The sequence below is a fragment of the Hydra vulgaris genome, chromosome 07 (genome assembly GCF_038396675.1).
Source record: "Hydra vulgaris chromosome 07, alternate assembly HydraT2T_AEP".
Classification (NCBI taxonomy): Eukaryota; Metazoa; Cnidaria; class Hydrozoa; order Anthoathecata; family Hydridae; genus Hydra; species Hydra vulgaris.
Genome location: NC_088926.1, coordinates 11994809 through 12015283, shown reverse-complemented (window position 1 = coordinate 12015283; position 20475 = coordinate 11994809). Strand labels below are relative to the sequence as shown.

General features: G+C 26.3%; 1 protein-coding gene across 1 annotated transcript in view; it reads left to right on the top strand.

Moving 5' to 3' along the window:
• Positions 1–20475, top strand: part of LOC100199282 (RNA cytidine acetyltransferase) — an 83285-nt gene that overhangs the window by 45023 nt on the left and 17787 nt on the right. Inside the window, exons 16-23 of the mRNA XM_065801063.1 lie at positions 2356–2594; positions 3078–3126; positions 7861–7948; positions 12254–12358; positions 16975–17091; positions 17298–17353; positions 17811–17861; positions 18702–18770. Coding sequence (XP_065657135.1) covers positions 2356–2594; positions 3078–3126; positions 7861–7948; positions 12254–12358; positions 16975–17091; positions 17298–17353; positions 17811–17861; positions 18702–18770 — 774 coding nt within the window. The remainder of the gene's footprint in view (positions 1–2355; positions 2595–3077; positions 3127–7860; positions 7949–12253; positions 12359–16974; positions 17092–17297; positions 17354–17810; positions 17862–18701; positions 18771–20475) is intronic.

The window sequence follows — 20475 nt, the reverse complement described above, 5'->3', positions numbered from 1 at the left end:
TGAAACTAATCCCTATGCAATGCAAGAAATAAATAAGCCAATTAATTTTACGGTTTTGGCATTTTAATAACAATGAAGATTCAGGTCTAGCGAGGCAACTCTCGATAAACATTTGTTGGGTCAAATGGGAGCTATTGTTTTAGATTTAATGGAAAAATTTCTGGGAAAAGGTTATCACATGTACACCAATAACTTTTACAATTCCTTTGAATTAACAAAGCACATGATAAATCAAAAAACATACATTTGTGGTACTTTAAGAACTGACCAAAAGTCAAATCCAAAAGAATGTACAAAATCAAAACTGAAATAGGGTGATATTGTAAGCTGAAGCAGGGAGGGTGTAGTGGCTGCTAAATGGAAAGACAAAAGAGACGTGCTAATGATTAGCAACTTGCAAACAGGAGAGGAGAGAAGAAAATAAAATCCAACATTATTAAAGATTACAATCGATGTATGTCAGGACTAGATAGGGCGGATCAAATGGTATTATATTATGATTGCCTAAGAAAGACAATTAGATGTATAAAAAAGTAGCACTTTATCTCTTTGATATTTTTTTGTTTAATGCTTACTGTCTAAGCAGCAAATATGGAGTAGATAAAACAATTTCCTTTCTTAATTTTAGAGAATTATTTATACCTCGAAATGTTGAAATTGTGCCTCGAATTACCAACAATAGCTTTCACATTTTGTGTTCAATATCACCGAATGAAAAGAGAAAATTTCCAACGAAACCATGTTGAGTCTGCTCTAAAATAAAACTTAAAGAAACACGATATGAATGTGCTGTTTGTAAAAATAGATCTCCATTATGTATTGGCAAATGTTTCAGAATGTATCATTCAAAAGAATAGGTTAAGACTTTAATTTTCATGAAATAAAATTAAAACAATATCAATGTTTTACTTTTATCTGTTTTAAGCCATTTCTGTCTATCCGCATTTAAATTAGGTTCCTGGGATTTTTATAATAAAAACTCAAATGTATTATTTTCTGAAATCAAATGTGAAGCTAAGAAAAAATATATATATGAACAGACAAAGCCAGTCATGCACAAATATTATTTAAAAGAAGTTAGTATAACTACAAGTTTACTCATAGTTGGTAAACTCATGACGCCGGCTTACTATAAGTACTCTTGTAGTCGGCAAAAATCAAAATCCCGCTAACTATGAGTATTCTCGTAGTTGGCAAATAAATGACGCCAACTTACTACAAGTATACCTGTAGTTGGCAGCAAACAGGTTAAAATAATTTTTTTATGAATTAATTTAATAAACTCTTACTTTTTAGTTTAACACAGTCTTTTTATTTAATATATTTTTACATCTTTTTATGCAACAAATCTCATTATCAACAGAATCTTAAATGATAAAACATTGCACTGCAATTGCAACTTGTATGAATTTTAAGATTACTAAGAAAGTATTAAAAATCTTCAAAATTAGCACTTTTTATTTTTCACCTGTTTCCTTTGGAGAAATACGTGAAAAATAGTTCCTCGTGAGAAAATTTATGCTGAGGACTCTTGTTTTAATAGATTTTTCAGCTGGATATCTTCTAAACACATTTGCATGACATATACAATTTATGTAGTAGAAATACTTCATTCCATAAAAAATGTTTTATTTGTTCATTTAAATCAACAGCCAAACAAGGTCTAAGTGAAAAGTCAGGTTTTTGGTTGCTTAGTATAACAAACCTTTTTTCCTAACAATATATTGTTTTGCATGGTCTTTCTGATTGCAATCAAATCTTTGTGGATCCAGTAAGCTCATATCTCTTCATAATTTATCCATCAGCAGAGTTATCGGATCCATAAAGCTGTGTCTTAAGAAACTAATTTTCATTTGAACTGATCTCACAACCAACATTTTCACAGGAAAAGTGATTTCTTATACCCCGTGACATCAATCATTTTTAAATAAAGCTATTTAATTATTTCCTTAAAATATTTGTTTACAATATCAATAAATTAGCAACTATTTGTGAAAAACTTAAGTATGTCCGCAAATCTTTAAAATCATTAAAAATCGTTATTTTTTAAAACAATTATGGTACGTTAGTTGAATAGTCAACATTTGTTCAAAACATAATAATAAACAATTTCATAATAATGAAAAATTTTTAATTGGTATATGTTATGTGGGATTTAGTGAAATAACTGCTAAAATATTAGTAAAATTCAATTTTATTTAGCTTGTCCGCAAATTTTAACATGAATTTGTATTTTAAATTTTATGTTTATTTTTAATTCTGTATTTGTTTACTTTTTTTTTTTTTTCTGACTATTTTTGTTTTTTATATGTTATAATTGCTTGTGAATAAATCTTTTTGTATTTAATATTTCAGATGGGATATGGTAAACGCACACTTCAACAGCTTATAGAATACTACAGCGGATGTATTCCATGCTTAGATGATCAACCAAAAGTTGTAAATAAAGTTGATGAAGAAAGCTCAAATTTATTAGAAGAAGTTATCAAACCTAGAACCAACCTTCCTCCACTCCTGCTAAAGTTAAGTGAACGCCCAGCTGAAAAATTAGACTATCTAGGTGTTTCATATGGGTTAACTCCAGATTTACTTAGGTCAGTGCTCAAGATATTTAGTTAACTCAAAAAGTTTGTCATAGGTCACTGGCCTACTGACTTAAAATATTTTGCTTACTTTAGCAAATTAATTTTTATTTAATAAATGGAAAATTTGATAAAAACTTTTTTTAAACATAAATAGTACTTTTACACATTAATAGTATTTGATAACATACATTACATATACACATAAATAGTATTTGATAAAAACTTTTTTTACACATAAATAGTACTTTTTACTTTTTCCAAACCAATAAGCGATTATGAACAGGAAAATTTTAATGTTATTGCTACCCTAATGTTACATGATAAAATGTAATTATACTAGGGATGTGATAAGGACATGATAAAATGTAGTTACACTAGGGTACGGTAGGGGTGTCTCTACTACTAGGGTAAAGTGAAGTTTTTTTCTATTTTTTTATTCTATTAAATATAAAATATATAGTAAAGTATATATAAATTTTTTTATTTATTTAGATTTTGGAAAAATGCAGAATTTGTTCCAGTTTATTTACGTCAAAGTCCAGTAAAAATATATTTGTTATCAATTAACAAACTTATTACTTATTTTTTAATATTATATATTTTTATATTTATTATAATTTATATTTATATTTCTCATATAAAAACTTTATTATTTTTTAACAGTTATTATCTAAATATTTCTATTTTTAGTTATTATAAATAATGTATTTATTTTTATTGATTTCATAATTATTTAATCTTTGCTATCACAGTTTTATCAAGTTTGTTTTAACCACGACTGTTAATAATTTTATTTAAACAAAGTTTTTTTAACAATGACTGCTTATAATTTTATTTAAAAAGTTAGGACCACATATATAAAAAAAAGTTAAGACCTCATATAGAAAAAAGTTAGGACTGCATATAGAAAATAAGTTAGGGTCATATAAAAAAAAAGTTAGGACCACATATAGAAAAAAGGTTAGGACCACATATAGAAAAAAATTGAAATTTTAATCTATTTTACCTATTTGTTAAAATTTTAATAAATCTCTTTGAAAAATGAACAAACTATATATAAAAAAAAAGCTAAATAAAAAGGGTATTTTATATTTGTTTTAACACACACCATTTGATACTAAGAACTGAAACATTCCAAAATCTTTGTTTTTTAATGAATAAATAAAAAAGAAAATCAAAAACTAAACTCTTTATGTATATTAAGAATAAAATACTTTAAAAGACTTTTTAACTTTAATAGACAGTGAAATTTATCATAAGCATTAGAAAAAGTTATTATACTCTTGAGTTCTGTAAAGATAATCCTTTTTTTTTTTTTTTTTTCAATTTAAGTTAATTTTAATATAGATAGATAATGTTGATAGCAGTAGTTTAGATACCAAGATAAAAGCAACTACATAAGAAAATCTAACCAATATGATTTTCCTTAATTTTTATATAATATGTATGATTTTTATTATATTTTTTTGTAGTTTTTATAATCATTTGTTAGTTTTTATATTTTTTATCATAATCATTTATTAAATGATTGTACTAATGATAAAAATTTCAGGCTTTTCCCTGACTCCCCCACAGCGAGAAAATACTGCAACATTTTGTAGACATTTTGTAAAAACTTAGTAGAAACAGGAACAACTGTTTTTCTAGCCTGAGGAATTCCAGATTTTTTATAATACTTTATTTGTAGCTGTCTCATTCTTTTCTTTTTTTATACTTAAAATATTTTTAAGTTCAAGTGTAGTGATTTTGGTGTTAGTTAGGAGGTCGAAAAGTTGTATAATATCTATTTGCAAAAGCATAATTCCCTTTTTATAATGTCTCAGTAAATACTTAAAGCTTTCTTGAGAAAGAACAACATGCACCTAATATTTTGCAACTTTATAATATTTTGCTTTAAATTTATTTCTCAGAAACAAAAATATACCAAGGAGTATGTTGGTTAATGATCAAGATTTATTAATCTTTTAATCAATCATAACAGCTATAATTTAATAAGTTCATATTTCTTTGGGTCCAAGAAAAAATACAGAGAACTTTGGCATGGTTTGTTTATCTGATTTTGTAAAAAACATAAAAGTTAACAACGCATATTTATCTTGAATGATATGTATATCATTCAAGATGAGTTAGATTCAGTTCTGTTTAAAAACTTCAAATAAAATTTCTAAATTAAAAAGCTCTAATTAAAATATTTTTATTTTAAAACCATTAGAAGGCAGTTGAGTAAAAAAAATTTTTTGCTTGATATCTGTTTGTCCTTCATTGCCAAATGGTGAATCATGTCAGTTTTTGGTGTGGTAGTTCTTGTTCTTCTACATGGTTTTGTTTAAATAATGCCCCTTGTTGGCTTGATCTGCTTAATGATATCATGAATAGTTGTCTCTATTTAGCATCTTCAGCAGTTGCTTGTTTAGTTTTCATTTATATGTATACTTGAGCTTGTTTTGCAACTGATGTTGTATAAGATTCAAGTACGACTTCAATGTATAAAAAGCATGTAAGATATTTTTCTATCTGTCTTTAACTACGCACAATTGTTGCCTGTGGTTGTTTAGCGTATTGCCAAAGTAAGTTGTTGGATTTTTAGTTAATTAGTTTGTTAATTAAATAATCAACAACCTCGCTAATTATAGTGAAAATAATGACGGACATAATTAGGATTGAAAAAAAGCTGCTACTCAAAAAAAGGAAAACCATGTGGTGAGACTTGACCTGAAACCATCTAAAAGGAATAAATTCTGGAGATTACATAAGAGATTCAGTTTTCAACATAAAAACAAAAAACATCAGCCCAAAGACCATTATAAAAAACACCAAAAAGAATCCCATAGGTAGTTAATCTTATAAAGTAGTTGTCAGAAATGTGATGATAAGATCTGATATAGAAGTAACACAAAAATAAAGTTTTAGTAAAGTATTACCATGATTTGAAACAACTAAAGAAAAATGAGAAGAAACTGATAAACAAAGGTCAGATACAAGACACAAATTAACAAGCAAAGTCAAGTAATTAGGGTTGTCCGGGAAATTGAGGAGGACAAAAGCTTCAAGCTTTAGTGCCAGCAAAGTTAGAGATTCTAGAAGCTTGTCAGTATGATGAGCATTAAAGTCATCAAAATCAACAGTATTGGCTAACGGATAAAGCAAAAAAGTGCCGCTAATTTTTTTTAAAACTGTATAAAAAAAGGTAGAAATTTCTATTTTAGGGTAAAATATGGGATATACCCTTAGTAAGGTATAATTTTCTACCTTCTAAGGTTAAGAATTATATTAAAAATAATTATTTGTTATACAATTTTTTATGTTAAAGGTATAGTTTTCTACCTTAAGTAGAAACTTATACCTTACTATGGGTATATCGTATATCCTACCCTAAGGTAGAAAATTCTACTTTTTTTTTATGTAGGTGAGTTAATACAGGGGTACTAGTGCCTAATCCAAAACATGTGGCTAGTGGAATCTTTCTGAATCAACTTCAAAAAATTGATAATTTTGACTTCTAAAAGTATTCTATTCAATACAGATAGTAGGTGCAAAATATTTTTGATATTTCTAACCTTACCAATCTCCCTTTCAAACTTATAATCTATAAAACAAATGCAGTATGTAAAGTTACTAACTAAAATCAAAAATGCATATATACAGACATAAAAGGCAGGTTTGGGTCAAACATTTAATCAAATACAAATACAGGTTAATTCTTGGATTACAAATAAATGTAATTGGCGTTTTCCAAATGCTATTAATTTTGTTAAATTAATTGTATTTTAAGTTAACAAAAGTAGAAACATTTTTAACTTATTTTTTGTAAACTAATGATCAACTTCAATTTAATTTTTTTTATTAACTTAAATCTAGAATTAATTTTTGTTTATTCTATGAAACAATACATTTCTTTTTTAGTTTAAGGAAAAAAATTTAAAGAAAATAGCTCATATCTCTGAAACAGTTCTCATAAATAAAAAAATCTCTGTTACTTATATTGTTGTTGTATTTTACAAGAAAAATGTTTCTTCAAATAATTTATTTGTGTTTTTATTTTTTATTTTTAACTTAAAATTTGTAGTTGAAGTAATTGACAAACAATTACTGAAACTATTTGATGAACAATTTAATATTGTTGTTGTATTTTACAAGAAAAATGTTTCTTCAAATAATTTATTTGTGTTTTTATTTTTTATTTTTAACTTAAAATTTGTAGTTGAAGTAATTGACAAACAATTACTGAAACTATTTGATGAACAATTTAAAAACTTGTAAGACAATAATGATAAAATACCAAATAGAAAGACATAATTTTGTACTGAATAGAAATATAAAGTAGTATACTAATCAGAAGAATGAAAACAAGTCTTTTAACAAATATCACTTGAATTCAAATTTTCAGTTTTATCTGAACTATTTTTGCATTAAAAAAGATCATTTGTTACAACAAAATATAAACAATGAATTTCTTGTTTTTTCTTAAAAAAGCGCCATTTAACCTAGTTTATGGAACTACCAAGTACATTTCAATTAAATACAATTATTTTTAAAAATTTGAAATCAAATACAAATATGACAGTATGGCCTAATATTACCAAATACAAATCGTATTTGACCCCAACCCTGATAAAGTGTAAGTATTTCAGCTCTTGAAATAAAATTAAAGCTAAGGAATTGAAGTTTTTACTGTTTAAATTCAATCCAGTATGGTTGTCATTTATGACAGTTAGTTTATAAAAACCCAGTATAATCAACAACAGATTAAATTAATGAAGAAATATTCATTTTATCAGCACTTTTAAATAAAGATTATTATTAGAATTTCAGAGTTAGCAAAAAAATTAAAATCAATTTTAAAGTTTTTTAACAAGTTAAACAAAAAAAAACAACCAAGAAGTTAGATAGGAATTCGACCCATGTGTACAAATTAATTTAGTACATGGTCACAATTAATCAAGTTATGATAAAGAAATTATTTTTAGTATTTTTTTTTATTTCATTTAACTCATTTTGATCATTTAAATTTTTTGCTCATTTAAATTTTGTTATTCAAACTTTATTTTGATTTACTTTGATTTGTTTAATTTAATTATTTGAACAGTTATTTAATTATTTTAATATCTTAATTTGAGATAAATTTTTTCAACCTTACAGAGAGACTATAAACTTTACAAAGAGACTAAAACCTAACTTTACAGTTGGTAAAATTATACACATCCAGACAATCTACAGGTATAAAATTATAACCTTTTCTTACTTGTTTTGAAATAAACAAAATAATTGTTTTAAGAATGATTTGACTGGTGAATATTCTTGCATCATGTTGCGTTTACTTCAAGAAAATACTAAAAACTCATGGCTTGACTTATACTGGCAAGGTAGTATATTTCATTTTTCAGAAATTTTTTTGTTGAGTTATTAAGTCCACTTACATAATTATATAATGATATATATTATATATATATATATATATATATATATATATATATATATATATATATATATATATATATATATATATATATATATATATATATATATATATATTTATTTATATACATATATGTATATATATATAAAATTATGCAAAAATTTTTAAAAAATTATTTTGACTTACAAAATGACGTTAAAATTTTATTGACATGTGCTTAATTTTCTAGCTTGAAAACTTTTTGAAAACCTAGAAATTAAGTTTTGCAATGGTGGATTTATTGTGGCTTGGTGTTGCTTAGCAACTTTTGAATGATTGCTTTTCTTGATTTAAATATTACATTATCAAACAAACATATGCATTATATACACTGATAACAAACATATGCATTATATACACTCATAACAAACATATGCATTATATACACTCATAACAAACATATGCATTATATACACTGATAACAAACATATGCATTATATACACTCATAACAAACATATGCATTATATACACTCATAACAAACATATGCATTATATACACTAATAACAATAAACTAATTAAAATAAGATGACAATAAAATAATTTCACATAGTTGTAGCTAATCTTTTAAAATATCACTTCAGAGGCATATTGGTTGCTTAACAAGTTGGTTACAAGACTTCTTTGGGGTCTGGATAGGGTTTGTAATCTCGTGCTATATTTAAAATCCTGGGATTTCGGGATTACATTTACCTATTCCCGGGATCCTGGGATTTTGAAATACCTGTTTTTGAAAGATTTTAACATAAATTTTAGAAAAATTTTAAGGAAATTAAAAAGGAAATTGTTGAAGCATTGACAAAAGACTATTCCATCTTGTCTTGCAGTCTTTAATTAGAGCTATTTGTTTCCCAAATTCAGCCGCAACATACTTCTGCAAGATATCGTTTTTTTTTTGGTGATCGTCTGAACATTACTATTACTTTTCGTACCTTTTTGATCACTGGACCACAATTTACATCAGTAACATCAAATTCGTTTTCTCGATGCCAATTATGACTAGCATCAAGATCAACCAGTTTATCATTGTCAGAAAAATCATCATCCTCGCAAGAGTTACTCTCTGAAAAATCGTCTTCTATATCTGATTGTTCGTCTTCGTCGAATTGCTGATCTATTTCTCTTTCTATATCCTGCTTTTGATATAGTACTTCAATAGCGGCCAGATGCACACCATGGGCAAAACATAACTGTTGATTTACAGGTAATATTCTCCCAACTTTTTTCATCACACTTGCTCTGTCAGTCATAATACCAACAATATCTTTTCTCAAATCAAGTTCATGTTGTGCAAGCTTTTGTTCTAATACACTTATTTGCAGACATTGATCCCGTTATACGAATTAAGCCTAAGCTCCAGAAGTGACAATTTTGTGCATGTAAATTAATATTCATGTAGCAACGGTTACGCAATGATGTCCATTCATCAAAAGATAAAGAAAATCTTTCTTCTACACCGAATTCAGGTTTTTTTTTGCTAGCTATTTCAGTAATAATAAAACTCCTTATTTTTTTGCTGTAATCTACAACCGTTTTACGCACAGTGTTGACTGTTGTGTGTAAACTTTTGAATCCTGTAGCTATAAGACCTGCATGTATATCACTAGAATGGCATATCATGTTGAACGAAATCCCATCAATGGCTATTAATCATGCAAGTGTAGCAGGAAGTGATTTTTCTTCTCGCTCCAATATCGGAAAATAATTGGTTAACGTTTTTTTTTTTTTTATTGGTGGTTCATCTCGTGTGTTTACTGAAATAGTAGTTGGTGTGAGGTTAATTTTATGGACAGAAAGTATGGAGACCTTTCGTTGAACCACCTCCAATTTTTAAAATTTTTTTGCAGTCAGTAGACTTACACATTGCTGTTTGCCCTTTTTCTTCTCTTAAAAAATGTTTCCAAACAGCAGAATTACTTTTTTTGTCATATTCCATGCACTAAAAATTTTTAAGAATGTAATTGCAATCCAATTTCAATTGTTATAACAACTTTAATCCAATTATTCAAAAACATAACTGCAAGAATTTCGAAATTGTTAAGTTCGAATTTAAATGCAATCGAACGAAAAAAATAATTTAATTTTAAAATTTTCAACTGAAAATGATTTCAAAAAAAATCCCGGGATTAAATGCTTAATTCCGGGATTTCGGGATTGTTAAAAACCAGGGAATCCTGAGATCCCGGTATTCCCAACCCTAGGTCTGGATCTCAAATCACTATATCATATTGTATAATAGTTAATTAGAAAACTGATTATGTTGACATTTATAAAAGAGAGTGGAGTAATTCAAAGGAGCTCAATTAGAAAAAGCAAGATTAAGTAGTAGCAGCAAATGTCAACAAAATATTAAAAACACTTGCATCTCATTTAAATACAAGACTTTGCTTATGTCTGCTTGCACCTAGAAATTTATGTCATAGCCTGGTGTCCTTATCTAGAAATAAAGATATTTACTCTTTAAAAAGTGCAGCATTGAGCATGAAAAATTGTACTGGAACAATGGTGTTATTTGAAAAACACTGGAAGCACTAAGACACTTTTTAAGTTTATCTTTATAGGTGATTAGATTAATTAAGCTTAAAGAGTAGTTTAAGTTCATACAATGAGTTGGTCCAGTAATAAAAGATATGAATAGTATATATATTCATCATTTGCATAAGTTTTTATACGTATAAATTATATTTTATTTGTTTGCTTTTTTATATTAGATTTTACTTATTATATTATACTAAACATATCTTTACTTTCTATATATTGTATAATTATTTATTAGATTTTACTATTTTTGCAATATTATAAATACGTATTATATTTGATGTTTTATATCTTACATGTTATTATTTTTTACTATATATTTCGCATATTTTTTTTTAAATTAAATTGATGAGTTATTTGTTTATTATTGTACATTATTCAAAAAATAAAATTTTATTCAAAAATTTACATATGTAAATAAATAATCTCCCATAGAAATAGCACTTACTAATACTTTTCTAAAGTGTGGTATTTAAAAAACATTTCCTTTATGAAGAAGTACTTCACAATGTTGGCACATGACAGGTTAAATTTTTTTTCTTATAAGAAGCAAAAACATGTTTTTGATACCCGGGTTTTACTTTTATGCCACCTGTAAATGTGTTGACCAATTTATGATTCTCTGCATCCTTTAACAATCTTCTTGGAGGATCTTTTTTTTTTATGTATCAAATGTACATCATGTAAAAATGAATTGTTGTATTTATTTAATTTTTATAATATTTTATTTTACATTTATGAATAGTCTTATGAATTAATAAAAGTTTATAAGTTTTAGAATACAATTCATTTTTATAATATTTTATTGCGTATTTATGAAAGATGTTGATTAAGCCTGTCGATATTTGTAATATTTCTTAATGCTGCGTTGTAACACTTTGAAGCGCTTTCAAATTTAGAAACAAAGTACAGATTTTTTAAATGTTATGTATAATATAAAAATGTATGAATATGAAAAATGATAAATCTTGTACTGAATATTATAATTATTTATTACATTTATATTATGATTGCATAAGCTAACTCGATGAAGAAATTCTTCAGGAAGATTGTAAAACAATCAAAATTACTATTACTCAGTTAATGTTAAACTCTGAAGAAAAATAGTGTTTGAAACTTCAGAGGGTTTGTGCTGCAGATAAAAAGAAAAGTTTAAACTTCTAAATAAATGAGTTTTGAGAGTGGCTTGCTTTGTTTCAATATCAAAAAATAAAATTTTTTTACCTGTGTTTTTTTATTTTTACTTTTTTTTTTTTTAATTATGTTCAATAAAAAAATTTATGTTTATTTTAAAGAACATTTTTTTTACTTCTGGTTTTTAACTTTTATTTTTTTAAACAATGGATTTTTTTAACCCGCTATGCAAAACATTTGCAATTTTTACAGTGCCCACCTAAAATATGTAACTAAATGTTTTTGTATTACATTATGTGGGCCAAAATCGATTTTAGGTAAAATTCCTGCTGTTATAATCGATTTAAGGGTTTTTTAATGTTTATCATTTTCTAAAATCGGAAATGACGTATTGTTAATCCATTTACTAATTTAAATACTATTTACATTCAAATATCGCAGTGTTTATGCTATACATTCTAGCATTATTTTAAGGTTAGTTTAAAGTTGTTACGCTTAAATGCTAAAATTTAATTTTTTTACTCTTTTTTTTTGGGGTGTAGATTTCCGTCACAGGTTTATTTCACTGTTATCTTTCCAGTTTCGTGAATTTCCAGCATCTCTTGGAATAAGCATGCTTCAAACAAAAGCCAATGTATCTGGAACATGTGAGTTTGTTTTATTTTACTTTATTTAGCATGAAATGTTTGGTAGTATTATTTGAAATTGTTTTCAAGGGTGTTTGTACCTATTTTTATGATTTAGTGAGGGATGTGGAAATTACCAATTCTCCTACTAAGCAGGGGTGTGGAGTTGTAAAAAAAAAGTGCTGACTCCGAGTCCAATCTTTGAAATTTCTAGAGTACAACTCCGACTCCAAAATAAAATTTTTGAAAAATTCTTTGAATTCTTTAAAAAATGTTACATGATAATTTAAAATTTTTTTTGTTGCTAAATTTATGAAAAGTTCTTTGAAGGTTTAATATGAATATAGGGTTAATTGAATATTTTGTACATGCACGTTCAATACCTAGAAATTTTACTCCGACTCCACAGCCCTGCTACTAAGTTTCATAATAATTCATAACTTTTTAATTGACTTATATAACTCAAAACATATAATATAACTCAAAACAGATGAGCTAAAATAAACATTATTTGCTTAACATAAGCAATTGTTTATTTTTATCTATTTATCTTGCTGAGACATTTATGGATGAGGGGGCAGAACTTCTTTTACAACAAAAACATACAAGAATTTTGTTTGATTTTGGTTAAGTAACAGATTTTTTATAAATTTCCATCTAGTATAACTAGTGCAGGGCTCGTTGCCAATCGATTCTGTGAATGGCTGATACATGTTTCATGAGATGGCAAAGAAATACTCTCGGCTCATTATGGACTCATCATTATGTTCTGGTGAAACTGAAAGAATATCTCCATGTCCTCTTCCATGTCCTCTTGCTCTTTAAAAGTATTAGGAGCCATAGTCACACTTACATTAGTTGCTGCTGCAATTGTAGTTGATTTTACAAAAAATTCTCTGAATGCTTTTCCAAAGTTTGATGCATTGTTGGTGACAGTTGCTGAGATTTTTTCTACGTTAAGATCATATTGACAATGAATTTTAGAAATTATTGCAGCAATTGTATCATGTTTGACTACCATAAAATTGACGGCAAGCAAGGGATACAGCTGCTCATGAAACTAGAATCAACTAGTGGCATTTCAATATAATGTGCAGTAATGCCAAGATAACTTTTTCTATTGACTGACCAGATATCAGTAGTAGTGCAAACAAATGATGCTTTTTTCAGTTTGCTTATTTTTTCATGCATCCTAGAAACTTTGAATTTAAACGTTTGTTAAGAGTCTTGCAACACATGACACTTAAATTAGGATTAAACACACAAAGTAGTTGACAAAAAGCCAGTTTTTTAACCGTAGTCAAAGGACACATTTCTTCAGTAATATAATTCGTAATTAAGTTGTCAGCTTCTTCTTGCGATATAATATGACGTCGTGGTAAAAATTCCGATGCTGCTTTATGGTAAGTAATTTGTTTGAACTTCTTATTAGCAGGGCCTTCATCAGCCATTCTTCCTACACCAGCCTTGCCTAGCTTCGTTTTCTCTAAATATCTGCCTTATAGTCTCCAAAGCGATTCTTGTGTGAGTTCTATAAAGTAAACATAAATCCTTTTAAAAAATAGGTTTTTACTTATTTTTTTGTTGTAACTAAATAAGTATTGTATATTTCGATTTATATTAACTTGTACTGTCTTGCCTTTAATGCAACATTAAATAGTTTGTTGATAATTAATTGCATATTGTTTATAATAGATACGGTAAATTAATTTTAACTAATATTAAATTTTAAAATTACCTTCAAATGCTTAACAAAATTTGATGTTGCCGCCAGCGTTCCTGATAATGGCTTTGAATTATGTACACATAATAAGCATAATGTTGGTATTTTATTACTTTTTTTTGATCTGGCTATTATTTTGAAAAAGGTACCATCTACAATGGCTGGTAAAATTTCATTATTAACTTCAGTCATTTCGTTTTCGCAGCTCACGGCAGCCATCTTTAAATTAAAATTGTTGATTCTCACAAATTAATTTGGTAATTATTCTATTGAAACCAAGGTAGATAAACCATGGCAGATAAACCAAGGTAGATAAATAAAATAAGAAATAATTCAAAATAAATAGTGGCAGAGTGACACGATGACATAACAGTTAGTGTAGTTGTTTGTGTGCAGTGTTGTGAATGTTTTAAGCGGTATTTGAATTACAGGTATTTTCAATTAGTACAAAATCCTAATCAAAAGTATTTTAAGTACAAATACTAAATACTTTCAACAAAAGTATTTAAAATACAATATATTAATCTACTATATCATATTTATGTGAGCACTTGCTCACTTTTTTTGTTTATCTAAATCGATACGGCTTTTTAAAAAAAAGAAGAGGAAGACAAAAAATAATGAATGAAAAGATTGCTGCCCCATTCCAAACCTTCAGTCAATGTAGCAGTACTCCACTGCGAGTCAGGCTATTTGTCAGTCGATGTATATACTGAAGCCCTCGGCAGCAGGCTATTTTAGTATGATGTCATATTTTAATATACTTAAAGTTGTAAAAATAATAATATGAAGTTGTTGATAAAATAAAGATATATATATGTATATGTATGTGTGTGTGTATATATATATATATATATATATATATATATATATATATATATATATATATATATATATATATATATATATATATATATATACACTGCCGCTCACGGAAGTTAGGACAGTGGATTTTTTTCGAAAAAGCAAAATTAATATATAATGACGTTAAAGAATTTTTAATTTATATAAATAAAAATTATATTTTTTATACATTTTCAATATAAAATATATTATTAGTCAGTTTTATGTAATAAAAATGTACAAAAACCATTATAATAATTAAATTTTTTTTTCGTCAAAAAAACCACCCTTTGATTTAATAACTGCTTTAACTATTCTCGGCATTCTTTCAATTAATTTTCTAATTGTTTCTTTTTGAATATTATTCCATTCCTGTTCTATAATGTTCCATAAATGAGATTTTGATGTTGGACATACAGTTCTAATTTTTCTATCCAGTTCATCCCATAGTAACTCAATGGGGTTGAGGTCTGGGCTTTGGGGAGGCCAGGTCATTACACGTAATACATTTTCAGCTTTTTTTGATTCTAAATAATTTCTACATAATAATGCAGTATGTTTAGGGTCATTATCATGCATCAGAGTAAAATTGTCTCCGATTAATCGAAGTCCTGAAGGGATTGCACTTGTTTCCAGGATGTCTCTATAATGTTCTGCTCTCATTATACCATCGATTTTATGCAAATATCCCACTCCAGAGAAACAACCCCCAAGAAACCCAAGAAACTCCAAAGAAACAACCCCACTCAGAGAACAACAACACTCCAGAGAAACAACCCCACTTCAGAGAAACAACCCCAAACTATCACAGAGCCTTTTACCATGTTTTACTGTTGAAACCAGACATTGAGTTAGCATTTTTTCTTCAGCAGATCTTCTAACGTAAATTCTTCGCTTATTTCCGAAAACTTCAAATTTTGACTCATCGGTCCAGAGTACTTGTTTCCATTCATCCATCGTCCAATTTTTGTGGAGCTGTGCCCAACGGAATTTCTTCTGTCGATTAACTTTTCGTAGATATGGTTTTCGGATAGCAACACGACCATGCAAATTAGCTTTTTGCAATCTTCGTTTGATTGTACTGACAGAAACTTTTTTTTTCTCGATCACAGTTAAAAATAGCTGTAATTTGTGGAGCAGTTAACATTCGATTATGCTTATTGATGATTTTTATACGTCGGTCATCAGTTTTTGTTGTTATGCGAGAAGGACCTGGACGATTTCTGTCTTCCAAACTTCCAGATTCTCGATATCGACAAATCGTATAGCTAACTGTTGATTTACTCAGATTTAATTTTTCAGCTATTTTTCTAACTGTATAGCCTTCTTGAAGCAAAGTGAGTATTGCTGTCCTTTTTTCAACACTTATTGGCTTACCTTTAGGCATATTTTTTCAATATTTTGAATTTACAAAAAAAAAATAATTTTTAATTTTACCTTTAAACTTCTGCACTTGAATTTTTTAAAACACTAACACAAAATACACAAAATATCTGCAAAAACACAGTAAACAATAGAAATACTTGTTAAATGACAAACTTAAAAGATTTGAGTTGACAATGTAAAATACAGGTTCATACGTGACCTTTAATATGTTTCTGCGTTCTCTGTTTATTTATTTAAAATGATAAGACTTTTACTTGTGAGTACAATTTATGTTATTTTAAATGTTAGTTATTTTAATATATTTACATTAAAATAACTTAACTTAGAATTTTTTTGATACAAATTTTATTTAACTTAATTTATTTTTATATAAACATAAATTTTACTAATATAAGTAAATAATTTTATAACGTAATTACATTTTAATATTGTTCTTTTGAAAAAATATTTTTTGTCCTAACTTCCGTGAGCGGCAGTGTATATATATATATATATATATATATATATATATATATATATATATATATATATACATACATACATACATACATACATACATACATACATACATACATACATACACTATTATTTCCAGCATCTGTTTTGACCCTTTTATTTGTGTGTAAGGAGGGGGGGGGCATATTATATGCTTTGTTTTTAAAAACTGATTAAAAACTAATTTCAGCACCAATAAACAAGGATGAGTTGCTCTTCAGTTTTACAAAGTATGATATAAGCCGATTAGAACTTTATGCTAAAAATATGGTTGATTATCATCTTATAATGGATCTTGTACCTGAAGGTATTTTTTTTATTTTCTTGTATTTTGTAAACATTTAAAATTGATTATTTATACATTGTTTCAGAGGTATTTTGCATTTATTAGATTTTTTTATTCCTCTTTGTTTGCTATTGAATCAGTTTAAAAACTGGAAACAAAAAAACATAAAAAATAAATAAATGAAAATTATTTTATAAACTTAAAATATGTAATCATTTTTTTAATAGTATCAAGATTATATTTTATGAACAAAATGGAATTTCAACTATCTGTGGTGCAAAAGGTTTTTATTGTTTTTACTTTTATTTGTATATATTCTTTATTTATATAGTTTTAGTTAATATTGTTTATAGATACATACATACATACATACATACATACATACATACATACATACATACATACATACATACATACATACATACATACATACATACATACATACATGCATGCATGCATGCATGCATACATACATAAATACACAAATATTTATATATAATAATGTATTAAACATATCATTGTTTAATTCATGATAATTATATTAGTTACTTTATGCATGAAATATTATTATTGTATAACTTATTATAATCACATTTACAAATTTATTTTGCTTTAGGGGCAATTATTTTTATTGGTATGTTATATTAACATTTTGTAAACAAACTGGCTCTGTTTCTTAGCAAATCAGTAATTTATATATAAAAATAGTTAAGTAAATAAAAAAATGTTTTACATTATAGGTTATTCTTCTTGGCATTGGTCTGCAAAGGAAGTCTATAGAGACTTTAGAAGTAAATAATTTATTTAAGATTATGTTTCTTTTAAGTATTTTTGTATTTCTTTTAGTATTTTATAAGTTAAATAAAAACATTTTGTATTTTATAAATTAAATGGAAACATCAGCTTAAGAATTAAAAAAAAACTTAAAAAGTATTTTTTAGTTTGATTACTATTCTTTAACATCTTTTAGAATTTTTATTTTTTCAAGTTTTTTAAATTACTAATTATTTTAAAATATTTATAATATTATTTTATGTTGAGAATAAGTAATTTTTTAAATTATATTTCAAGTGTTGATTATATTATTTGTATAAATATATAAGTTATATTATTAGTTATATATTATAAGTTATCAATATTTAAAATCAAATTTTGTAAAATATTTATTAGTATCATAAATTTTTTTGATTTTTTATAAAATTTTAAATAATGTAAAATATTATATATAATAAGAAGAGTTAAAATAGATTCATAATTTAATTATTTTATTAAAGTTATAAAAATTTGAAATTAAATTTGTCAAAAATTCCAGAAAAATTTAAAAAATTAGCTCAAATACTACAAACAAATTTGCACTAATTGCCTTGTTAGATAAGCAAAAGAATTACCAGGGATTGTTAAAAAAGAAATCATGGGTTCTGGAACTTTCATTATCATTAATAATAAGAATTACAAAATTACATTGTCAGGTTCTCATGTGATGTAAACTCTAATTTTATTATTTTGAAAAATAAAATACTCCGTTAAATTAAGTTTAAACAAAAAATATGAACCTAAAATATTAATCTGGTTGGGTTGGTGTTATACTGTAAAGATAACATAAAAGTTAATGCCATTTCATTATTTTTTAGAAAGAGTTAACCTTACCAAGTAGCCAAGTATTGGGATTGTTCAATAAAATTATTCGCAAAGCAAATCAAGTAAACTTTTTGTTATTCATTATTTATTGTGATTTGTTTTTCATTTAAATTTAAATTTTTGTTTAAAAGCAGAAATAAGTTCTTGAAATTTAGTATCATTGTTGGAGTACACATTTTAAGTAGAAATGTTCTTTTTATGATAACTCTTTTATTTATAAATGCTTTCATTTATAGAAAAAATGGCTAGTTAAAAATTTTCCTCAAATCCCACTCATAGCACAGCTAACCTATCCATAATAATACTTACACACACACACACACACACACACACACACACACACACACACACACACACACACACACACACACACATAAAATATGCTTTTATATATGAAGTTTATATCAATCCGTATTTTTTATTACCTTTAGATTATTTATATTTTTTGAGGCAGAAATAGTAATAGTTTTGAATAAAAATCAGTTACTTAAATTTTAAATACCAAAAAAAAAGTTTTTGGTACAAAACCTGAGTTATTTTGTAGTAATAATTTATTTCATAATATTTTTTTTAAAAAAAGAATTTTAAAATTTAGCAGCTTTATTTATTTTTTGATTAAAAAAATAAATTTAAGTTATATATAAATCAGTATTTTTTAAAAGGGTTGACATTTTTGGCAAAATCTATTTTTTCAATGATTAGTGTTTTCTGATGATATCTTCATTATTTTCTTTTAAAAGATTGTTTGAATTTTTTATTATTAAAAGGGCGAATTTGCTTCAAAAAAGCCCTTTTGAAAAAAATTACTTTTCTATATGGCTTCAAAATCAACTAATTGCCACAGTAGTTGCTGTCAAGTTTTGTATATATTTTTTTTAATATAATAAATAGTTTTTTCATGAGGGATATGATATTCCCAGTCCATGAAAAAGGAAAGAAAGTGAGTTCTAATATAACAAGATAAAACAAGCTCGTTTAATGGAACTATTATCACAAGGAAAATGAAGTTCCACCAAAGTACCCTTTAGTTTACTTAAGTATAGTTGCAGGTAAAGTTCAGTTTTTCAATACATCTAGATCACTTTGAATGAATGTTTACATTATATGAGTATTGCATATTTCAAAATATAATATCATAGTATAATTTAAAAAACCTAGGCCCACACACCTATCCAAAAATGGTCCCAACCTCAATTTTGAGGACCAAAAAAACGACCTATTGGACATTAATCTGCAAGGTCTCTTGTATCACCAGATGTAAAAATTAAAATCTAATCTCTATAGCCTAAGGAGAAAAACACATTTAAAGCTTTATAGCTCTTCGCGCTACTGATTGCACTTAAAGCTTCGTTGTGAATCTATTTTTTTTTTTTTTTCACTTTTGGGTTATGGAGTTTTTAAAAAATATCAAAAACTCTTTACATATATGTGTTGGCTATAACCTGACAAAAAATCAGCTCTTTAACACTTGTGGTTTGTGTACAGGGACCTAAAGCATAGAGTATAGCACTAAAACCTCTTCAAAAAGAGACAACGGATGCTTAACGTTTTTATTATAACCTTATTATTGACTATGGAAGTTTCAAAATTTAATAGAATGAAGCCTTGGCATGTATCTTTTAGGCAAAAAAAAAGGAGCAAGATATCTTTTATCTGTGAAAAGATATAGCTCTTAAAGTAGAAACCTCGCCTTTGAAAAAGCGGCCAAAATGTAGCAGCTTTTTGTGGTTTTTCTGTCTTTTAAAGATTCAAAGTTACATTAAATAA